General features: G+C 40.6%; 2 protein-coding genes across 3 annotated transcripts; both read left to right on the top strand.

The window, feature by feature from the left end:
* Window positions 1-157: 157 nt before the first annotated feature.
* Window positions 158-5262, top strand: LOC146386658 (globoside alpha-1,3-N-acetylgalactosaminyltransferase 1-like). Of its 2 annotated transcripts, none has more exons than XM_084927851.1 (3): window positions 158-550; window positions 828-893; window positions 1180-5262. In XM_084927851.1, exons 1-3 carry the CDS (start codon window positions 517-519, stop codon window positions 2136-2138), a joined length of 1059 nt encoding a protein of 352 aa, XP_084783977.1. In that variant the 5' UTR covers window positions 158-516; the 3' UTR covers window positions 2139-5262. The 2 variants fall into 2 exon arrangements, with proteins under 2 accessions (XP_084783977.1, XP_084783978.1); XM_084927852.1 differs by having other exon boundaries at window positions 159-550; window positions 831-893.
* An 84-nt stretch (window positions 5263-5346) lies between these two features.
* On the top strand, window positions 5347-20504 carry ell2 (elongation factor for RNA polymerase II 2). The gene is made up of 12 exons (XM_084927848.1): window positions 5347-5564; window positions 8580-8627; window positions 9116-9240; window positions 9355-9518; window positions 12896-13155; window positions 13422-13546; window positions 14230-14308; window positions 14404-15070; window positions 15548-15620; window positions 16153-16324; window positions 16877-16921; window positions 18014-20504. Exons 1-12 carry the CDS (start codon window positions 5433-5435, stop codon window positions 18128-18130), a joined length of 2007 nt encoding a protein of 668 aa, XP_084783974.1. The 5' UTR covers window positions 5347-5432; the 3' UTR covers window positions 18131-20504.
* The last annotated feature ends 2629 nt before the right edge of the window (window positions 20505-23133 follow it).

Consider the following 23133-nt stretch of genomic DNA (forward strand, 5'->3'; position numbering starts at 1 on the left):
ATGACTTATCTGTGCAAATCTTGAGATTTAAAAATTAATTTGAGGAAGTTGTCCTTCTATTTTGAGTATCCTGTACTGTCTAAACAGAGGGGAAGAAGGAAAGAAGTGTGGGTGTAACACTACCTTTTAATGGTTTTCTTGCCCTGTTATGTCTTACTCTCCTCCCCTCATCTCCTCCCATTTCCCTCTTTTCCCTTCACATCTGGCTACTTTGGTTTTTCTCCAGAAGTGAATACTGCAAAAAGCCTGAAGAAGAATGTGAGAGGGGGGAGATGAAGAAAGGTATGTGAAGAAAAGGGAGAGGAAAATATTGTAAACGCAGCAAGAGAAAAATACAAACCATAGGAAAGATGTGGGAAAACTGACCCCGAAAAAAAATCCTGGTGGAAAAACAGTGAGTTAAACAGTAGATTTCCAGGAAGAGACAGAGTGAGCAACAGAGAAACACAAACAGAGGAGCAAAAAATAGTGCCTTCGGGAAAAGCTCTGCGTGTTTTACCACCAGCAGGTCACAGTATGGCACTGTTCCCTTTCTGCAAGGCGTCATCAGGTTAGTGCAATCTCTATGACCACTGCTCCACCTCTTCGACTGATGTCAAATCTGGTTGTTTACGCCTGATTGATTTGTGCTGTATTTATGTACGCTAAAACTGGATTACTTTTAAGATGAAGAGACTCACACTGAATCAAGCGGAAAGAAGAACAGACATAAAAAAACTTGCAGTGTTTTTTAAACCTATCATGCGATACAGAAAAATGTTAGTTTTATCTCATGCAGTCCCATGTAATGTCAGTCTTTCTTTGCATCTGTGTGTTTGCCTTTCAAGCAGGACCAATCAGAGTGAGCAGAATACAACTAGTCCTGTGCTGTTTTCTCCTGTCTCTTATCATATGTAAGTGTACAGAATAATGTGTTCTGCTCTACCCCTTTGTGTCACTGCATACACCTAGAAGAGTATACAGTAAAAAAAACCTCAGCTGAGTCATGTGCTCAGTAAAACACACGCTTTTAATTAATTTCCACAGAAAAATATTTATTTTTTTGCTTTTGGCTTCACTTGGGACAGATTGCCATAAATCATCTCCTCTAAATATTTTGCGCATAGTACAAGTTACAAAGTAGAAGTATATAAGATCAGTTTGCACTGCACAAATAAGCGTCTGGTGTTTCCTCCTCAGACTACCTTCATGGCAGCAGAGCTGCTGTCAGAGTACACCCAGCTCACCCTATATTTCATCCCTTGGAAATGGACAGGGGGAGAAAAGTGGCAGACATGGAGGTGCTCAAGGGAGCAGAATCGCAGACTCCTGCAGAGACACCATGGGGTGCTCCCTTGGTGTGGGGTGACAGCCGCCACTCGGCGTCGCGCAGGGCTAAATTTGCACAACGGGAAATGCGCATAGGTCTACTGGCCTTTGTGGTGGGGACTTATGCCCAGTTCATCAGGCGTTTCCTGTACTCGGCTGAAACCTACTTTCTTCCTGGTCAAGTAGTCACATACTACATCCTCACAGATAATCCCCGCTCTCTGGATCCCCCCGTCAAGCTGGGGCCTGAACGAGAGATGAAGGTGGTTCCTATTGCCGAGCTGCCCGGGTGGGAAAGGCTGGCTCATCGTCGAATGACCCTTCTTGGTGATGCCATCCGAGAATCAATTGACAGTGAGACTGACTACATCTTCTGTGCTGATGTTGACCAGGAGTTTGTTGCTCCTGTTAGAGCGGAAATCCTTGGAGACCTGGTGGCTACACTGCACCCAGAACTCTATGGGATGCCAAGAAATGCTTTCCCTTATGAGGATGATGAAGGCTCATCAGCTTATGTGGAGGAGGATGAAGGAGACTTTTACTACACCTCTGAGTTTTATGGCGGGGCGGTATCTGAGATGTACAAACTTGCTCGCGCTTGTTCTTTGCTCATTCTTCAGGACCACGCTGATGGGATAACAGCCAGGGGCCTAGAGGAGAGCTACCTGAACCGATACCTGATTGACCACAGGCCGACCTGCGTGCTGTCCCCAGAGTACAGCTGGTGGGATTCTGACCTGTCTGCTCAAGTGCCTGTACATAGGCTGCTGTCCTTGGGAAGGCAATGTGAGTCTTATAATGATAAGCAGAGAGAAGAACACAAATGTTGATTTTTTTTTTTTTAATGAAAAAAAGACCCATAAATCTACACAGAGGACTGTTTCTATTGTTATATCTGACTGTGCTGTTATGACCGGACAGATGATGGAAAGAAAAGATAACGGAGGGGCACATACTGCAGTTAACGTCACAATTTCCATTTAACTGTTTGTTCTATAGGCCAATAAATGCAGCCTGCAATCACACCAGAGCAAACTGCACAATCTGCACTGAATTAAAGATCCATTTGGGGGAACGATCCCCTGCACCTCGTATCTCTGCCAGAGCAGACAAAAAGAAATTGACCTGTCTCTTTAAAAGAAAAGTCCTGTCTACTCCATTAATGTCAGCCTCAGAGATACTGCTCCATTGGCTTTGTGGTCAGCAGCGATAAGAGTCAACAGAGTAAGTGCACTCTTTTCCCCACAGTGGCCAATCATTAACTAGAAGAGCTGCTGTTTCAAGGTTTTTAAAGACCAGGTGGCTGAAAATGGACGCAACAGGATGCTGTCTGCCCAGATTGCACGTATCTAAATTTGAGCTTTGTGAGAGTAAATGTTTTTGAAAATGTTTCAGGATGTACTGAATATTTTCAACTATAAGCTGTTTTATGACTTGGAGTAAAAAGCAAACTCAAACGACCTGATGGTGGTTGTTTTGTGTTGTCTGTGCCTTGGCCTTTCTTGCTCTCTCTCATTCACACACACACGCACACGCACAAACATACACCCACATTCTCACTTTGCTTTCTTTTCCATGTGTGCTGTGTTTTAATGGGAGGGTTAAACAGCAGCAGATGTTTTCTTCTCACTGCCAACAGAATCTGTCCTCGGGGCCAGACCGCCACGTGGAGTGAAGTTGAAGGTGGATTTCAAATAATCCTGCGATACAAGCCATCACGGCTTGCTACCTGCATGTTTTTTGACTCATTACTGGTATTCAAATTGGAACAGAATTACTCAGTGGACTTTCTGTCTCATAACACCCTGCTTTCACATATCGACAAATGCACAGAACACAAAGTGATTTCTGTGTGCAGAGTTCCTCAACATCTGGGGCTAGTTTCACTAAGACAGACTGACTGTGCCTTACATCTAAGTAGTCAAATTAATGTACTGAGAAAAAAAAAACCATCTTGAGTATTTTTTATCTTTTTTGAAGCCACTATCACTGTGGCTGTTACAATGGAAACCTATTTCTTCTTTGGCAGTAAAAAGGGGAAAAGACGTGGATTTTATGAATCTGTATTTCTTTAATTAGATCAGCAGTCACCAGAACTATAGATCAGCCTATGAAACCACTCCCTGCTAGATTTTGCTTTGAACACCTGCTTTGAAAACCTTTGTTACCAACAGTATAAAGGGTATGTTGCTTAGTTTACCTTTATTCTGTCAGTCTGATCCATGATCAGTGCCCCTTTTTCATTCCACTATGCAAAGCATGTTAAAGCAGGTTTAGTGGTGGTCAAAGATAGCATATTTCCAGGAGCAGCATAACCTAAAGCAAAAAAGAGACAACACAGAAATCAGTGATGTGAGAAGATATTAATCTGAATATCAAATCTTACTTTGCTGACAGATAAATCTGTTGTGCTGGATGAATAGGACAAGGGGGATTCCTTCAATTCTTATTATATAGATTAGGGTTCAAACTCATATAATTCCTTGAGTGGACTTTACACAAATGCAAAATTACCTGTTGAAATGTTAAAGAGTCATCAGTGGCTTGAATTTCTTTGGCTTCCCTTATTTCAATGTAAAACAGGCTTTGATCAGTTATCTCTAAAATGACTTTGGTGAGTGGCTTAATGGTGAAGTGTGAGGTTACTCTTGCTGTATACCATTCCTGCACATTTTTATTGCAGGGATAGCCTGGGAAGTGTGCATAAATAATAATAATAATGGATTGCATTTATAGAGCGCTTTAATTAATATTAATATCAACACTTAGCTCAGTTTAAACTGTTTTTGTGCTCCAGGTAACAAACTTAAGCATCACGTGTTTAATGTTTAACCTGAAAACAACGGGTGTGTAATTTTTAGGTATTCCTAAGCTTCTACCAGGCGACACTTGACACCTCTGTAAACACAGAAGCTTTAAAATCAAGGAGTCCTATCTTTGTTTAATTGTTTGCACACCAGGCAACCCATCAGATAAAGTAGAGCACGACTTGAGTTGAAACGACCTCACACTTCATATTTGCATGTATTTGATCCAAGAGAAGCCACAGAACAGGTTATGTAATGCTTATGAAGTACAGCTTTCCTCCCAGCCAGGGTTGTGTTTCACTATTGTCAAGCAGATAAAGGTAGCTTACAGTCAGTGGTATTAATGAGCACACTGTTGAAATCATGTTTAAATAAACTTTATATGTGCATATGTTTTCTAGAGAAATGAAAAGAGTTACTTTGTCAGTGCGCTGATGTATAAGTTCTCAATATGTTTGTGCGTGTGTGTGTTTGTGTGTGGGCATGCATGCAAGTGTGTGTAACTACTCAAGGGGAAGGGTGGGGTAAAGAGCCATGATAATCTGCTTGATTCACACAAGCCTTTCCCCACCCTGCCTGGGGCTAAGCCAATAATCACCATTCCAGGGGACTGACACTGGGAGATAGTCGTCCAGCTTACAGGGGGGTGAAAACTTGTGCTGATGTTATCTTATATGCCATATCATTAAAGGCACCATATAAAATACTATCAAGCTATAGGCCAGTATGGGTGTTTATAGTTCAGAGAGGTCCAAAGGTAACTGAAATTCAGGATAACAGTGGTAAAAACTTATTTGAAAGGAAAGGTACTTGTTGTAGACTGTATGTTGCTCCAGCAGCTACCTTTCACAGTTTCGGCAGGTTAGAATCAGTTTCACCGTGTCAGCAAAACACAGCAGGCAGAGGAAGAATGCGCAGCTGAAAGAGGCTATTGGCTTACACAGAAGGGGAACTACTAACTATTAATTTCTCCTCTTATAGTAATAAGTAACTCCTGCAGTCTCGTTTTATTAAACACATAGCAAGATAAAGCTGTGAATTGGGCTGCTAATCATATCTAAGTTATAGAAGAAATACTTAACATATTATAAATGCCCAAAAGTCTTAACAAAAAACATATATATCTTTATGACGTACTTAAAAGTCGCTGTGGTAAAAGTTGAAGAAGAAAAAATAGCAAGCTGACAAGTGAAGACATATAGAGGTGTGAGTCCTGAGGGCAGTAAGCGTAATCCCTCCCCGTCAGAGTGCGAACAGTGAGCTTGGACTGCTAAATGCTCCAGCCTTCAGAGGGACGATGGTGGAGGGCTGGTAAAGATGGCGGCGCTCTCCGTGGATGGGAGATACGGATTAAATTGTGGCCAACAAAGCGCAGAAAGAGTCACTGTATTACATGTAAAGTTAACCGAGACAGCACTGAGGGCGATAGAGACCTACCAAAACTGTACGGTGAGTAAAACGCCGTGTATTTCAAGAATAAGGACTCAAACTGACACTGCTCGGATCAGCTAGGAAGTCCCAACTGCCACGCATAGCTAAAAGCTACAAATTTAGCTAAGCTGTTGACAGAGCGAGTTTCAGCTGGGTTTTTTGATCACATTAGTCGGGTGTCGTGAAAGTAATCAACGGCAGAAGATAAATGAGACCTTGGTCTTATATTCTAGCCAGGTTTTACGAACTGACAAATATGATTTAACGTAAAAACCTGTTGGTTGAGCTGGACGCTGATTAGCTAACGCTAGCTCTACGTTATTATGTTGTGCTGACCAACCTAGTCCATTTTTTTCTTGCCAAACTAATGTTGCTTACCAAATTAGGAAAGTGGTAGGCTCATATCGACGAATACACTTGACAAGCTTCATGAGCATAGCGTTTTAACATTAAAATATTAAATCGCAGTCAAGTAAACTGAACTTTTTTTCGACGACGTTATATATTAAGAGCAGGAATGGAAACATAGATTATCACTCATTTATTGCTAACTTTGATCACAGGTTCGTGCCGTTTGAAGCATGTCGATGACTGGTTAGCTTGCCATATGTTTAGATTTAGCCAGCTGGCAAAACCTAACAAAAACCTGGCAGGGATATGGAGCTCCTAGTCAGGCTCGCCCTTTTTTAACTGTTTAACTTTGTTATAATCTGTTGCAGTCCAACACTAGCTAGAGATACAACTGAGCAAGCATCTCCAAGGTTTTCATAGGACAATACATAGGACATTTATTTATTGAGTTTCTTTCTTTTTTAATTCATTTAATATATATCTTTTTCTAGTTGGCGTCAAGCTTCACTGAGAAGAATGAGCCAGCAATTATAAATATGTATAATACAAGACCTTAAAAAAATGAAAGGAAAGCAAGAAGAACAGCTTATTTTTGTCCTTTTTTTTTCTTTCTTTTTTTTGCATTAATGTAATGTATTTCCGTACTCTTTCTGAACTAATTCAAGCCAGTGTGCTGTAACACAAAGTAGTGCTTTTAAAACTACTGTTTGCTCTGGATCACTGCATGCCTGTGCCGATTAAATATAACTTGTTAATCTTGAACCATACGAATGGTGTAATCTTGTTGAGGTGAATGCAGGTGGACTAATCTGGAGAACCTCTGCAGTCTTGAATAAGGAGGCCTAAAGCCAGGTTACCTGACTTTTCTCTGCCAACAACAACGCTGTTACGTAACACATTGGCCAGGTCTAGGTCTCCACTCAGGGATGATACATTATAGCTTGCTAGTAGGCTATAGTGTGCTGAGGTTTCTGAGACTTTATCATTTTATTGCATATACACTTACCTGTCTGTCTGCCAGCCACACATTGTATACATTCTTGTATGATAAGCTTTGGCTTATTGTCAGCCCTGTGAGAATTCCTCTTGCAAATATATCTGTTTATAAAATGTGGATATAAAGAAAAATCCAAAATGATTATTCACACGGTTTTGTGACAGCTGGCAGGCTGCGTTATCACTTAGTTGAGGGAATTCTTTTGTGACAGCCCGTGCTACAACCTTATTGGATGTGGTAATGTTGGTCTGTTCTCTGCACTGAACAGCAGCCTGCAATCTCTTGCTGACTGAGCAGCCAAAAACTGCCTGCTTTTTGTTTCTCTCTCCCTCTCGGTAATGTGTGCTGTAGCTAACCCAGTCATCGAACTCTGGAAGCCGGCTATCTTTGTCTTTCTGTGGTGATGTGAAATGTGATCAGAACGGTGCGAGTGGGGGGAGGAGGGAGTATGGCTTGGAGTAGCACAGCTTTTACAACCATGACATATTTATTTCAATGTTTAAAAAAAAAAAAAAAGTGCCCATTTTATCCAGTCACCTACTTCTTGAGTCACTTTAGGAAGACTCAGCAACGTGGAGAATCTGTTGTTAATAAAATGCGCATACCTCCCACTCAGACTAGTTCACAAGTCTAGCTGACTGGTTCTTCTGTGTACTTAAGCCGGGTGAAGAAACTGGGAGTCATGTGCTTCTCCCAGCTTATTGTATACCGCTGAAGAGCAGCCACCACATATTTGTGGCTGTCACTCTTATTTCAAGTAGCCACTGGCACAAATGTAAATAAAAGAGATTTAGAAATCTACTATTAAAAATATCTGGTTTGTTTTTAGTGTCAAAACAAATCATTTCACCTACCACTTAAAGACACAGGTCATTTTGATTTATATAGCCTCTCTCTCTCTCTCTCTCTCTCTCTCTCTCTCTCTCTCTCTCTCTCTCTCTCTCTCTCTCTCTCTCTCTCTCTCTCTCTCTCTCTGACTAGTGGCTTTATAGCCCTCAGGTAAAGATTGTCTTTAAGTGGCTCGCTGAGCATTATATGCTGCAAATCACCCATGGCTTCAGGAAAAAAAACATGCAAGCTGTCCATACAAGGAAAACTGCAATAATTGGGTGACTGTTTAAATAGCTCTGGCCAGACCGATGTGCCATATAGCACTTTGAGCTTTGGAAATGTGAGGCTTCACACTATTTGTCTGATAATTTACTGACCAAACAACCAGTTGGTTAATTGGTGAAATAATCTGAAGATCAGCAGCAGCACTGCATCAGACACAGCGCTGTTAACAAGTTCCCAGTTGCGTGATTGACAGGGATTATCTTTGCTGTGCTGCCTCTTCATTTTTTCTCTTTTGCATCATGAATACTGATTATGACCTAGTTACTTGCTCTCCCACAGACAAAGAAGGCACGTGCTCGTCAGATATCAGCTGGCTGTCAGCTATAGTCCTAGCAGCATGTTTTTAAATGTAGCCTTTAAACAAACATGCAGAGCAAGTGGTTAAGCGTTCAGCATTTGTCTGCATTATGATGGAAGCATGTGTTATAGGAGGACTGGGAGTAAAGTGTAGTGTAGATTCTAGGCCTTTATTTTCTGTTTTTTTTTTTTAAATGCTTATATATGTCTGTATATATATTTTTTATTTATTTCAGGGGTTAAAGTATGTGTGTGTTTCCCCTTATTTGCAGAATGTTCCTTCTCTGCGGCCAACGATACAGTTCAAGGGACTACAAGGGGTAAGTCCAACAAGGAAAACAAAAAACCTGGTTGTATTTTAGGTTGTGAGTCTTGCATTAACTGATAAAAATAAGCTTGCCAGTTGTATTCATTGATCCTAAAATCAGTAAAACCACTTAACAATTTCTGGCATTAACTCATTTTAGCACTTGTAATAAAATATAAATTCAATACAAAATGGCCAATTTAATGATTCAAACAGAATTGTTTATAAAGCAAGATCATTTCTTTTTTCTTTTTTAATGTGTGTTTTCCTCTGATGTTTAACACGATAAAATATCAAGTTAATAATTGGTTCATATATATTTTTGTATGATGTATGTACTCCATAATGGCATGGCTCACCTCCCATTAGATGATAAGAACTTGGGTTGTCCTGTTTCCTCGTAACTCTTAAATTGTTCACATCATCCTCTATAGCTCTACTGCTGAATACACTGTTATACTGTTTGTGTTATACTTAATATGTATGTGAATTATTTGATAGCGCATTAAGATTCCCAAGAGTGACTCTTCTTCAGACGCCTTCCACAATTTTGAATTCTATCTGTCTAATGTGGGCAAGGACAACCCTCAGGGAAGCTTCGAGTGCATCCATCAGTATGCGTCGAGGTAGTGTTAATCGCTGGTCAGCTGAATCAACTGTTACTTTCTTACCACACGTTGCTGGAAGGTAATCCCTCTCTTGCATTACATTTCTCCCCCATACTCCCTCTTTGTCTCTAGCTCAGGGGCCTCACACCTGGCATTGTTGGCGACAGTACACGACAAGGTCACAGTGTGTGCCACTAATGACTCCTACCAGGTGACCCGGGAGCGCATGACCCAGGCTGTGGAGGACACACGAGAACGTGGGACCAAAGTCATCAAGCCTGGTGGTCAGTACAGAGGTAAGACCCTTCCTACAATCTCGCTTATTTCCCACTGCCGCAGTCAAAGGGCGGTGTGGATCCCACATGTCACCATGGCTTTACAACCCCTCTTCTCTCTTTTCAAACTCTGCCTCTTTTGAGAGCCTGAATAGGTGAAAGCTGACAGACTAACTCTATTCAAAGCCATTATTGCGACTGACTAAGCTATTTTGCCGTCTCAGTTTTTTCCAGATTAGGAGTCTGTCTGATAATGACAAATGGTGGCAGATAAAGCTAATGCTGTTTTAGTAATGCATAGCTTGCCACGCAGTACACGCTTTACTTTTGTTTTATTGTGTTTAACATTTATCTTTTCAACAAATTATGTCTTCATGTTTTCCTTACACATGAAGGATGTATAGTTGTTACAGTGTTTTATATACAGATAGCTGTTGCTCTTAAACTTGCTGCATGTTTAGAATGACTGCTGGTACATGCAGCTAATCTTGGCTTACATTAGGTATTCCCTGCTTTTCAGTTGTCTGACAACAAAAAAAGAATGCGTAAAATTCAAATACTTTGGCTTATGCAACGTTAAAAGATAGTTTGACTGATCACAGAGAGTTGATACTCAGCAATGTAACCAGACTGCATTCACAGGCCGCGCCTGGGTGGCAGCAAATTTAAGAAGACAACTTTGTTGTCTTCATCTTCTCCAGTAATCAAGTATTTTAAATTTCACTATAACCCACGGTAAAGAGCTGTTGCCCTGTTCTGTATTTATGTTAAGTTTTCTGATCTCTATCCTGATCTGAATTGTGATGAAATTTTGTTGCTTGCCAAAAAAGAAAAAGAGGGCAAAGTATATCTGTCCCATTTCACTATAGAAATCGCTACAAATCCCAGTTTGTGGTTTAAATGTCATTATTTTCACACATACAAGTAAGAATTTAAAAATGTACACTATTTACTGTAGATGTAGTCTAAAAGCCTTTTTTTTCTGAGCCCTGGGGATATATTTGTATATTTGCATGTACTGTCACATATAGAAACTGGGAATCGAGATGATGTACAGAAAAGGGGGTGGATCAGTCGTTTGTAGCACCTGGTTTGAAGTAAGTATCATATTTACAGATGCGCCAGGGGCCTTTATATTCTTGTTTTCACAGGCTTTTTGTTTCAGATAGCAGCCTCTAACTTTCCCTAATCTTTGTCTGCCTTCTGCAGTCGCATTTAAAAGCAGTAACTCTTAATAAATGTACAGATGGTCTGTACAGAATATCTCTTTCTGAAGAAGAAAAATGTGTTAGCAAAAGCATTACGCCTGCTAGAATCTGTCACTGATCTCTGTCACTGTTTGCGAGTCTTTTTCCTTTTCTTTGACGAGGAGGGGGGGGTGGAGTTTTTCCTTTCTCTTCCTTTCCCTAACCTTAATCTTTTAAAGAGCTTTAGAATTTCATAATGACCATGAAGAGGTATACAGGGAAGTGTTGACACCATGATTAAGCACATTGCTCAGTAATAAGGTTTCTCTGGCTTTAACGTCAACACTTTAAAATGGGTTCTCTAAGCTGCTTAGTGTAGTTATGTAGTTTGGTATGGTCAGTTTTCTTGCCACATACACTTACACTGGAAATGGCATTAACATCAGGCCATATTGTCACTGGTAGGGATGGGTATCGTTTAGGTTTTATCCGATACCGGTGCCAAACCGGTACTTTTGAAACGGTGCCGGTGCTTAAACGGTGCTCGAACCGGTGCTTAAAGAATGGAGAACACAAAATTGGTCCAAAAACCTCTCATGTTCAGCTGTTTTTTTGTAAAAAGATAACAATGTTAGCCTTTTCTGCAGCTAGAGGGCATATATGGTATCACTCTTGGCTGGAAGCAGTGCTTAAACAATGGAAAAAACACAAACTTTGTCCAAAAACCTCTCATGTTTAACTGTTTTCCACTTTTTCTTTGGTCATTTTAGCCTTTTTGGCCAGGGTGAAGGGAGTATCTTCCATCAAACAAGAAGACAGCTGCATGTAACTATGATGATGTTTGCTAGTTCACCTTACATGCATTAATGTAATAACGTGGTTAGCCTACTCAACGTAAATTACACACGAACAACATTAAGCTACTCACGCAGAGAAGAACGGCTGCTGCTGCCATCATCATCCGTCATCATTTCTGCTACACTGACAGGGCTAGGGGCCAGGACTCTCCTCTTCGTGTTTTTGGGGGATGTCGCTAACTCCGGGTCCGATAACAGGCAACCCACCCGCAGTAGATGTGCACGGTGTGAGGTCTCGCAGCAAGCTATCAAATACAGCGCATTTTTCGGCTTTTAAAAAAAACGCTATGCGTCGCCAGGTGTTTCATCGGATTTGAGGTGTTACCTCCTTTGACAGTATCACAGTATCAGCTTAAAGCACTTGTTGCAGGCTGCTGAGTTTGCATATTTTGCTGTGAAGTACAGCCAGACTTTTTACTGCTTCGCCTTGGGCATTTTTAATCTGTAGCTCTGCTCTAAAAGAACGTACGTACCTGGACTCGCCTACTATCCTCGGAAACGTAAAATGATTGGCTAGAATTCAAAGTGTATGACATCTCAGGAAAAAAAAGCACCGAAATAAAGCACCGAAATGTGCGCTGCTTTTCGGTCTGGTTACTACCGTTTGTCAGAACCGGTGCCATCATGGCACCGGACACCGGTACCCATCCCTAGTCACTGGTTTCAAAAACTGAAATCGTGAATGTCACTGACATAACAAAAGCACTCATTGTGTCTCTTATATCCTGTAGTTACAGTTCCTAATGTCAGTTTGAAATAAGGTTTGACTTGAGCAGCTCAGCTTCTTTGGTCTTCCTACATGTCATTGACACTCTCACACGATTTCCTCTCAGAAAAGTTCAACCCATATGTAGGTGACCAAATCCTGGTTAATGTCATTCACATACAGCAGTGGAGGATTTAGCCTACTGTAATCCATTAGTGAACACAGGTAAAAGAGTATTATGGTATAAGTTAGTCCTGGTCCTTTAATATACCTTTAAAAAAAAATAAATAAAAAATATATATATATATATATATATATATATATATATATATATATATATATATATATATATATATATATATATATATATATACCCAGTCCATAGGTCTGGCATAGATCCATTTAGCCTAAGCACATTGCCAGGATTGTAATACACTGGTGGAAACCCTGATCCATTTCTTTAAGCTCTCACTATTATAATCATTGGATCAGTCCTAATGTATGTGTAATGTAGATGCAATTGACACCCACTTTTAATAAGAGATGTTAATCAGAAGTTCTTATCTGTCGGCATAAAAGAATCATCTGTGATGGGCCAGTCTGCAGAGAAGAGAAGTCGTAACTTTCCATTTTCCTTCTGTTTTGCAGGAAAGCAAGTACATATCCGTAAGCCTGCACTATCCACCCCGGAAGTGGTCCCAGAGCGTAAACGCTCCACACCCATCAACCCAGCCAACACTATTCGTAAGTGCCTTTCCAATAACCCTGTATCGCAGCGGCCATTCAGAGACCGCATCATTCATCTGCTGGCACTCAGGCCCTACAAGAAGCTGGAAGTGCTAGCACGTTTGCAGCGTGACGGTATCAACCAGAAGGATCGCAACTCATTGGGGACCGCCCTGCAGCAGGTATTTCACAACAGGAGATTTAAATGCATGAGTTTGAACCGATTTGTCTGTTTATGAAGGCTAACAAGATTGTTGCTTGCAGAGCTGCCTGATGAAATCCTGCTCACTTTATTAATGCTTCATTCATGAGAAATGAGACTGTTAGTCGTTGAACAGTATTTACATACACAGATGTTTAGCCAGCACAGGATGTATGAAGTATCTATACCAGTATTCCTGCTGCCACAGCTTAACTTTGAAACTCTGTGTGTTTCTATGCAAATTAGGTGGCAAACCTGAATCCCAAAGACAATGCATATTCTCTGAAGGACTACATATACCGTGACGTCCAGCGAGACTGGCCTGGTTACTCAGAAGATGAGAAGTCTCAGATTGACCGGATCCTGACTCGGTACACAAGCAGCCAGTTCAGCTTTTTATTCTGATTAATTTTGAGTTGCCTTTGATTAAATTAAAAGCAGTCGATATATTGAAAGGAAATGTACACAACAATAGGATGTGAAATACAGAGCAGAGCTCCTCATGCTTGAATAGCAGCATCAGTCATTTGGTCACATGGCAAGTGCCAAAATATAGCCTCAATTATGCTCCTAAATGGTCTCCTGCTTGCCTGTAGTGATAAAGCATTTGTTCTTTATGGTGTGTAATTGGGCTAACACTGTGCTCATGTATGTAAAACCACTTCTGCTTAAAATGTAAACAGTTTCCAAAAGAACGAATGAAACGCTGAAACTCGTGAGAGAGTGAAGAAAACACACTGCTCTGTTATCTTGATGTGTGGCATCAGCCTGCAGTACATGCTATAGCTTCTATGAAAACATCGACACTGTTTAGACTAGCTTATGGTACGGTTTATTTTGACATTAGCTACACTACAGATTTGTGTTTTAGAGCCATTTCTTCTCCTTCTTGTGTTGTGGCATTGGAAAAATGTAAATTAAGCCTCATGAATATGACCAATCCACATTTTTAGCAGGTCTTAGTGTAATGATGGTTGAAGGCTACCCTCTAAGTTGCCCTTTCTTGCCACTTAGACTGTTCCCCACTGATAACACTCTGTCTTTTCTTCAATAGCAAATTAGGTCTTCCTAATGAGATAACTGCAACCTCATCCAGTGGTTCTCCCAAAGACAGCGTTCCCACATCGCCTCAGGTACCTGAACAAAAATTCTCTAAATCTCAACCCATGGTGTTATATGATTTTCAGACTAAATTCTGTGGTTGGTTTCGTTGGGGGGGTTTTGGCAGAAGCGTCAGCCAGACTTTGATTTCATTGATCCTTTGGCACCGAAGAAAGCCCGCATCTCCCACCTCAGTAATCGAGGGCCAGCCGCATCCTCCTCCTCGGATCGCCTTGAGGACGAGGGCAGCCTCAGCTCTAAACGCTCATCCCTACCCTCCAATGTCACCTCAGGCCCTCCCACTCATCTCCCCATCTCATCCCACCCACCTGCCCCCTCTCACCAGCAGCCTAGCCCAGCTTCTAACACCAACTCACCAAGCACCCCAGAGGGCTGTGGCACCCAGGACCTGCCCGTGGACCAGAGTTCCTCCTGCAGAGATCCTTCACCCAAGTCCTTTTCGTCCAATAGATCCCTGCAGGATCGCTATCAGCATCCTAACCCCGGTCCCAGACCATCCCCCAGCCCTCCGCCTTGCACCTCACTCACAGTTACCTCCACTGTCATTTCTAGCCCTCCCTTGTCCAGCATCACCAGTAAGAAGGTTAAAAAGAAGTCTAAGAAGCACAAAGACAAGGATCGAGAAAGGGAGAAAGGGAAGCGAAAGGAAAGAGATGGCAGTAGTTCTCATGGTGTTGTGGAGCAGGCTGTAGAAAGTCATAGAGCCAAGAAGAGGCAGAGCCCTGATGAAGAGACCAGGAGAGTTATCAGCAAAAGTTCTCACAAAGATCAAGGTGCGTTTCTGAATCTCTTGTATGGACCGCTGAATCAGATACCTGCAGTTCTGGAAAATTTATGTTGTCACTTTAACTCAGAAAACAGGACAGCAACCTTTACATTACAGGCTTCCATTTCTTTGCAGCAGCCTTTGCTTTTTCAGCAGCTGCACCACTGATTTTATGAGAAAAATGGGTTTGTCTTTTCCTATAAAAGCAGTGCATGTCTGGCCATCAGTACCTTTCTGTCCTGATTATATTGAATGAAAAATCCTGTGCTGTGGGTAAATGTCATCATGCAACAAACATTTACATTACTGTTGAAACATCAGGGATCAACTAAAAGAGACCTGTTCATATTCTTTACATCAGAACAAGATTGTTAAAAATAAAATCCTGTTGTTAGACAGTTTTCCATCACAGCAGCATTGCTTATGTTTAATGTTCATTATAAATTCTGCACTTAGATTCTTGCATATTGCTGTCTCTCCTCAGACTCTTCAGACAAGGAGAGGCCAGTCCAATCCACTGAATTTTCATCCAAAATAGATACACCTGACTATATCCTGTAAGTAACTGTTATAATTCTAAAAGGGTCCATTATCAACACAGTCTTTTTTTTTTTTTTTAAACCTCAGTTTTTTTTTTAATTTCCTCTTTTCTCAGCACAAATTGTGAAACAATTGCAAAAGAGGATGTTTTGAACAAACACAAGCGAATTAGAGTAGACAAGAATTAGGACACGTGAAATGCTGCTGTAAACACAGATGTGTTTCAGTGTGCATGCTAGTATTCTTTGTTCATTGCTGTACTAGGACTGTTTTGTACTTTCCACATCAGTGGTAATGAGTTCAGGGAATATCTTATCCGTAGCACATTTGAAATGGAGAAGTGCAACAGATGTTGAACTTCCCATATGTCTATAAATGGCATGACCTTTTCAAAGGTGCATTCAGAATAAATAAAGTTTGGAAAGAGCATGTTCATAGTCCAGTGCTGGTATTGGTGTTGTCTGTAACAGTTCTTTCTGGATTGAAATTTCAAATTAAAACTTACATTTTAAAGTGGTGACAAAGTATCTAATTTTCCTTTGTTTACAGGAAGTACACAGCATTGGTGTCCCTCGACCAGCGGCAAAGCTACAAGGACGATTTCAATGCAGAGTATGATGAGTACCGCCTGTTGCACGGACGCGTGGAGAACATCACCCGCCGCTTTACCCAGTTGGACGCCCAGTGTCGGAAGTTGGCCCCTGGCACCAAAGAGCATCAGGTCATATTCAAACTTTTTGCTTGGATACATTTTTGATGATGCTGATGACTGCAGAAAGACCACAATCATAGAAACGTGACACAGGCTGTTCTCTCTCTGTATGTGTGTTTCAATCATTTTCTACATTATTATACATTTGTGGTCCTGTTGGCTGTGACAGAATATAATGAAGTCTTTGGCTTTTAACACAACTGGCTCTTTGTATACTGCTGTCAAACAAACAGGAGGCAGTAATGATGGACAGCTTATTCATAATCAACAAAAAGTAATAGTGTTGTCAAAGTTTCACAGCTGCTCCTCAATCCAGAGACATCTGCAACCAGCAGGCGACAGACATTTGTTTAGAGTGCTAATAGTTTCATTCTGTGCTTTGGTTCAGGGCCCTGCTTTTGTCCCCAGCTATCAGAGCTTTTGTGTTTTTTATTTCCTTAAAGTAAATGTAGGTGGGTCAGTATTTCATTTATCTACAAAAAGTGAAAGAACACGTGTTGTTTGTAATGTTTATACATGACGTCCATTGGGAACAACTAATGACTTTAATCATCTTTACAGAAGGTGCAAGAAGAAATCGTGAAAGAGTACAAAAAGATCAAACAAGTAAGTTACACAGGCTGTCATCATTTTAAGTCTTTGTGTGCATTTCTGCCTTTTCCCCTGATATAACCTAATAACAATGTGAATTCTATAACCAAGTCTTTACCTTTTTGAATGTTTGTTGCATTAAGTTTGGCCAAAATGTTGTCACACTCCATAATCACGCTCATTCTTAAGATCTGAATTAGACACACTACGCATACATGTACCGGTGGCAGGGTGGTATGTGCACACCTGTGTAAATGACAGTGTTTTAACTGATGTGAAAAGGTGCATTAATGTTAAATATTAAATTCTTCAAATATTAGTGCAGTATTGTTGCTTTATATTCCATGTGCATAAAAATTATTACATAATTGGACATATGCAGAAGCTCTTTCTGTCCTAAGACCGTTCGGAACTGTGAACTTATTAGAGTTTAGAGCCTGATTATTTCTTTGACTCCTCTTTTGCATACCAATCAACTCAATATGGCTATAAAACGTATTAAAGCAGGCTAAATATGAATGGTCACAAATACCAGTAAGGAATGGCAGCTGTGAGAAAGTGCTGAAGTCATGACGGCATGCTGAGATAACTTAACTTCTGAGCAGGAAGACAAAGCACCTCCTCATGGATTTGTATAGGAATGTCAGGCATGTTTAGGTAGTGCAGGCAACGGTAGTGCACTGTTTCCTTTTTGCTGTGTTTGTTCATGAACAGGGTGTCAAAGGAGAGCTTTCAGAAGCGAACTCTATCTGCCAATTCATAACAAAAGTGCCTGAAGTATGCAGAGTAAAATCTGGATAAACTAGAATTGTGGTCAGTGAAGCAAATCAGACAAAGATCCAGAGTAAAGTTAAACATTTTACTCACAACTTTCAACCTTTTTAGTGTTTCTTGAAAGACGCCCTAAAAGTCTCATAATCTGAAGTGCTCTGTAAGGAAGAGTGCATGCCACGATTGGTCAGGAAATAACAGAGCATTAGCAGGTTGACTTCTTTTATTTTAAGGATGAACAAAATTTGTAATTTGTCCTGCACTTTAAAAAATCAAACCGAGTGCAGCTGGTGAACTGACATTTTCTTTTTTTTCCCCCCTTTTTTTAAAAAATAGCACAGCCCCAACTACCACAAAGAGAAACTGCGCTGCGAGTACCTGCACAACAAGCTGGCCCACATCAAGCGGCTCATAGCTGATTTTGACCAGCGCAGAGCCCAGGCCTGGTGCTGAGAGCACAGTAGAGAACAGCTTCACTCATCAGTATTGAGAATGGAGGGTCAAACCAAGAGCATCTGTCCAGCTGTCTCTTAGCTATTGAGACCCCTTCAGTTGCTGCCTTCGCAACAGCTCCTTCCCCTACTTTCCTTACCATTTTTCCTTCTCCTGTTTTCTTGCTTCATTCCTCCTTTTCTTTTTGACCTTTGATTCCACAGGCTTCATTGGTGCCTGCAATCCTGCTTTTCGACTTTACCCATCAATCCTTTGCTTTTGCAGTATTTTTTTTTCTTCTTCTTCTCCTGTGGATTTGACACCACTGGACCAGTGGAAGGGGCCGTCTGCATGTGTGAGCGGGTTTGTCTCTAACTTTTGAAGGACTTTCTCTTCAGACAAAAGTATTTTTGAGCATCAGATAAAATATTAACATGTATTTAAGTAAAACAAAAAAGAGGGAGATCTATTTATTTTGTGACTCATAGTGCAAAGTAAGAGTCTGCAAATGATATATTGTTTAATTTTTTTTTTTTTAAACAATGCAAAAAAAAAAAATACCACAGGCCTTATGTGTTTTGACTTTGTGAAGCCATTTTGAACGCAGATCCATCTGTCATCTCATCTGACAAAGATGCCTGTCTTGCCTCATTTCCTCTCATCACTTCAAACGGCAGTGGATAACCACACTTCAATAAATTGCTGCCGAAGCTGAGTTTGAAGCTGAAGAGGAAGGAAATGAGACAGGAAGAAGAAATCACTTGAGCTGATTAAGAAGCAACAGTTTGTGCATGGGTTGTGAATTTAATTGCAATGATGAAATGGTGTTGAAGGTTGGCGTAAGCCAACCCCTCCCCCCACCCTGTCAGTAGGGGGCAGTATTTCCCGCACCAAACAATATTTAATGTTCACAGTGCATTATGGATGCCTTAAGGTGTTTACATTCGGAAATGTCGAGCTGGGCCTTGGAGTCCACTGGCTGTACAAAGGAACTACAACTGCCTAGAAACAGGTCTGTGTTTGTGTGTGTGTGTGTGTGTGTGGGTGGTGTGCAGATGTCAGTGATCGAGAGAGGAAGGGATGTAAAGTCTGGAAGGAGTGTTACAAATTGTGTGTGTAGTTGTATGGATGTGTATTATGTTGAATGAAAGGAAAAATAGAAATGTGGAGAAAAAATGAAGAAATATAGAAAACAAACAAAAAAAGCTGCTATAGTGTTTAAAACCAGCCAGGAACACTCAGGATCGACCTGGCTGGAGTAAGAGTACCTGAAGAAAGAAAGAAGATCCTTATTCGGTTCTTCTCTAGACCCTGCAAAGGACTACCCCCCCCCCTCCCAACCTCTCGAGCTTTATCCAGCGGCAAACAGGTTTTTTTTTTGGGTTTGTTTTTTTAAAAGGTTTGAAAGGAAGCAAAATGTTATCATCCACCAGAGGACTTCTCTGTATTATGATGTCAGTGCGTTTGATTCTCAGTTGGAGCTCCACACAGCAATGAAAGATGTGAGTTGGAGCATTTCTTTTTCAACATGGATACAGATTTGGATGAATGGCTTCTATGAAATTATTTCAATGAGGGAAATTTTATTTACTAAGTTGTTTTAGAATGTTTGCCAAAAAATGTAATTGCCTTTTGCTTTTTTTGGTCATGCTTCCATGGAGTCAAATTTCTGATTGGGGCTAATGTTGAGAAGTCATTGATTATGCGATGTCTCTCTTTCACTGAAATAAAACTTCCTTAAATATAGGGATGTAAAAGAGGAACTTTGTCATTGTGCTGTTGACATGTGAAATATTTCACAGACAAGAGTCTGTACTTTGTTTTGGGGGGGTGGCACTGTTTATTTTCATTTCCCACAAAAATGAATATTGTTCTGTCCTGTTTTTATTATACTTGATTGTGGCATTCTGTCAGATAGTCAGTCTCTGCAGTAGACTGGCTCTTTGGGTTGGTTGTCAGAATCAATTTAGGTTTATAGCAAACTCCTTGACTTTTTACTTTGGACAGATAATTAGCACTTGTATCTACAAGGTGTCACAACAACAGGAAAATGTCCATCCCGCTGTGGGGGAAAGGGCTGGTATTTGTACTGTTTTTCCTGGTTGTGATAATTTCCCAGAATTAAGAGCTACAAAGGGCTACTTCACATAACTTCCAAAGATGTTTGGTTTTTTTTTGGGGGGGGGGATTCCCTGTAAGAGCTAATTCAGAATATAATGAACAAACAGTATATGAATCAGTGTGGAGGGGTTTAGTAAGGAATACCGAGGAAGTTTTAGATTTCCCAGCAATGTTTAAACAAGAAGCCACAAGTCCATTCTGAAAGAAATCTGATTCTGCCCATCTGAAAATGTACAAGACATTTCAATAAAAATCAACACAGTTTTACCTGAAAGATGTTTCGCTTCTTTTTTCCCTTTCAATCACAAAATATAGTTATTATTAAATCGTGTTGGGATTGTTTTGTTTTTTGTTTTTTTTACAAAGGCTTGTATGCAAAAGACAATTTAAAGTAGAAAGATGTATAGTACAAAGACTTAAGAGTGGGTTAGTAATTAAAAGGTACTTAAATATAACTTTTTCTAATGGCATCAGAGAGTGGCTTCATAGGAATGAGATCCAAGCTAGCTGGCAGTAATCCAGTGTTTCAAAATTCAATTTCAATGAGAGCTACAACTAATGTTAAAATATCCTGTGACCCGTCACACGTATTTTAATATAAGATTGGCTTTCAGAAAAGAAATAACTATTATATGAGCAGATGCCTACTACTAATGTCTGCAAGCAATGAATACAAGGTAGAACATGAGTTATGATACTAGTGTCCTGGTTACTGAGTGGGTCCAGAAAGGGATCATATTTTATTTGTGATATTCTAATCTAAAAAAAAATAAAATACTGAATTTCCCAGAGGAACCCACCCGAGGGATTAATAAAGTTTCGTCTAATCTATTTTGTGTGACTAACATTCAGATGGTGCATTTCTGTTCACTTGATGACAGGGCAGATAAATGCCAACACCTGGGGTGACGACCCTCAGGAGGTAGAGCAGGTCATCCACTAACTGGAAGGTTGATGGTTTGATCCCTTGCTGCTCCAGTCTGTATGTCTCTTTGAGCAAGATACTTGCTTACCAAGTTGCTTACCAGTTTAAATGTTACAAAGGTGTAGAAAAAAATTGCCTGGGTGAATGAGGTACGTTGTGTAAAGCACTTTGAGTACTCCAGTATAGCAGAAAAGTGATATATAACAAGCAGTCCGCGCTCATCTTCCAATTCTTTCATTTTTCAGCTTCACCTCATTAACATTTTATACAGTGTTGCAACAGCTTCATGCACAGAAACGGACAGACAGACACACAAACACCTGCTGAAGTCCTCAAAACTGCTTTTGTGGTTAAAGTAAGTGTGTCTAGCAACACATTTTGCCACGATCATACACACAAAGAGACAGACAAGCTCACAGGGTGTAAACAATTCCAGCCTCGGTGATGCAGCTGGTAATAACAGAGCTTAGAGGGACTGGTGTATGCAAAAATACCCACAACTGTAAAACAGTTATGGGTACTTATGGGCACACACACAAAAAAAAAACCAATAAAAATGTGCAAGATATAATCATGAAACTTTATAACAGAGTAGTTGAGATCAAATGATGGTTGAGTCTGACCCACAAACACGGAGTAAGGGGCATCATTTATTCTTTTTAATCTGTAGCATGCATCCTGTGACTCACTGTGAGAGGCAGCTTGATCTGATGTTTCAGTATGTTTTAAGATGTGTGGCGTGAGAACTTGTATTCTTCACACCTTCAGTTTCAGTTCTTGGAAACAAAAATGCAAACACTCATATATGTTCCACCCACATCTAAATGCAAAAAATAAAAATAAAAATCAGGCTACCTGTTCGGATATAACATCCCTTGTTTAACAAAGATTAATGTGGTCCCCGGAGTCTCTCATATGCCTGGAAGCTTTCCCTGCACCAGACAAGGAAACAGCTGCATACATAATATGCCTCCGGCCTCCATGTAGCTTGTCCCTGTGGCTTGGGGAAGAAAACCGGTGAGACTCAATTAAATCAGTGACAGATGCCGTTCTGAATTCCAAAATATCACTTTGGTTCTTATTATACTGCTCTCACTATGACAATTCAGCATTCACATGTTCCTACCCTTTATGATGTCTCAAATGTATCCCAGTGGCTTTGCTGACGAGGCATTGCCACAGGACATAATCCACAGAGAAGCCAGAAAAGAATAGACTTGGATGTAACCCCTCTGTAATCACCAATGCTTCCACTGGTTATTGCAACATGATTTTTTTTTTTTAAGTATTTGAAATAACATGAATTTTTAATCTAACTGTATAACTCTGATGTACATAACAAGTTACTTTACATCACTGACTATAAGTTTTTATGCTGTCAGCTGTATTTGAAACACTCATTTGGTAAGTGAGACTTGGGGGAAGAGCCCTAAAAAAAATTCCTACAACTTGAACTTGGTGCTTCTGTGAATTGCTGCAGCTGTCTGTGGGTGCCCATGCTCTAATGCAGTCTACACATAGATAGTATAAAACATTCAATTCAGTTTTATTTATATAGTGTCGAATCACAACAACATTCGTCTCAAGGTGTTTTATACTGTACGGTAAAGACCCTACAGTAACAATCAGATGCTCCCTGTGAGTAAGCACTTGGCAACAGCGGAAAGGAAAAACTCCCTTTTAACAAGAAGAAACCTCAGGCACAACCAGGATCAGTCTCCTGTTGCAGCTGGGTGGCAGTGAGAGGAGGAAGACGCACTGTGGAAGAGAGCCAGAGATGAAAATCGCTGTTCCTATGTCAATAGCAGCAGCGATGTCATCTATTGGTTTGTGGCGTCCGATTATGAAACCTCAGGGAGGACACTGGATGCTTACAGGATAAATGGGCACACCTGCATTCAGTACAGTCTGAAACTACCACTTGAGCCTACAAACTCCGGCGGAGTCGCCCCCTGTTGCCCGTTAAACACAATGCAGG

Source organism: Perissodus microlepis, chromosome 5, assembly GCF_051167445.1.
Source record: "Perissodus microlepis isolate ML-2025 ecotype Zambia chromosome 5, ASM5116744v1, whole genome shotgun sequence".
Classification (NCBI taxonomy): domain Eukaryota; kingdom Metazoa; phylum Chordata; class Actinopteri; order Cichliformes; family Cichlidae; genus Perissodus; species Perissodus microlepis.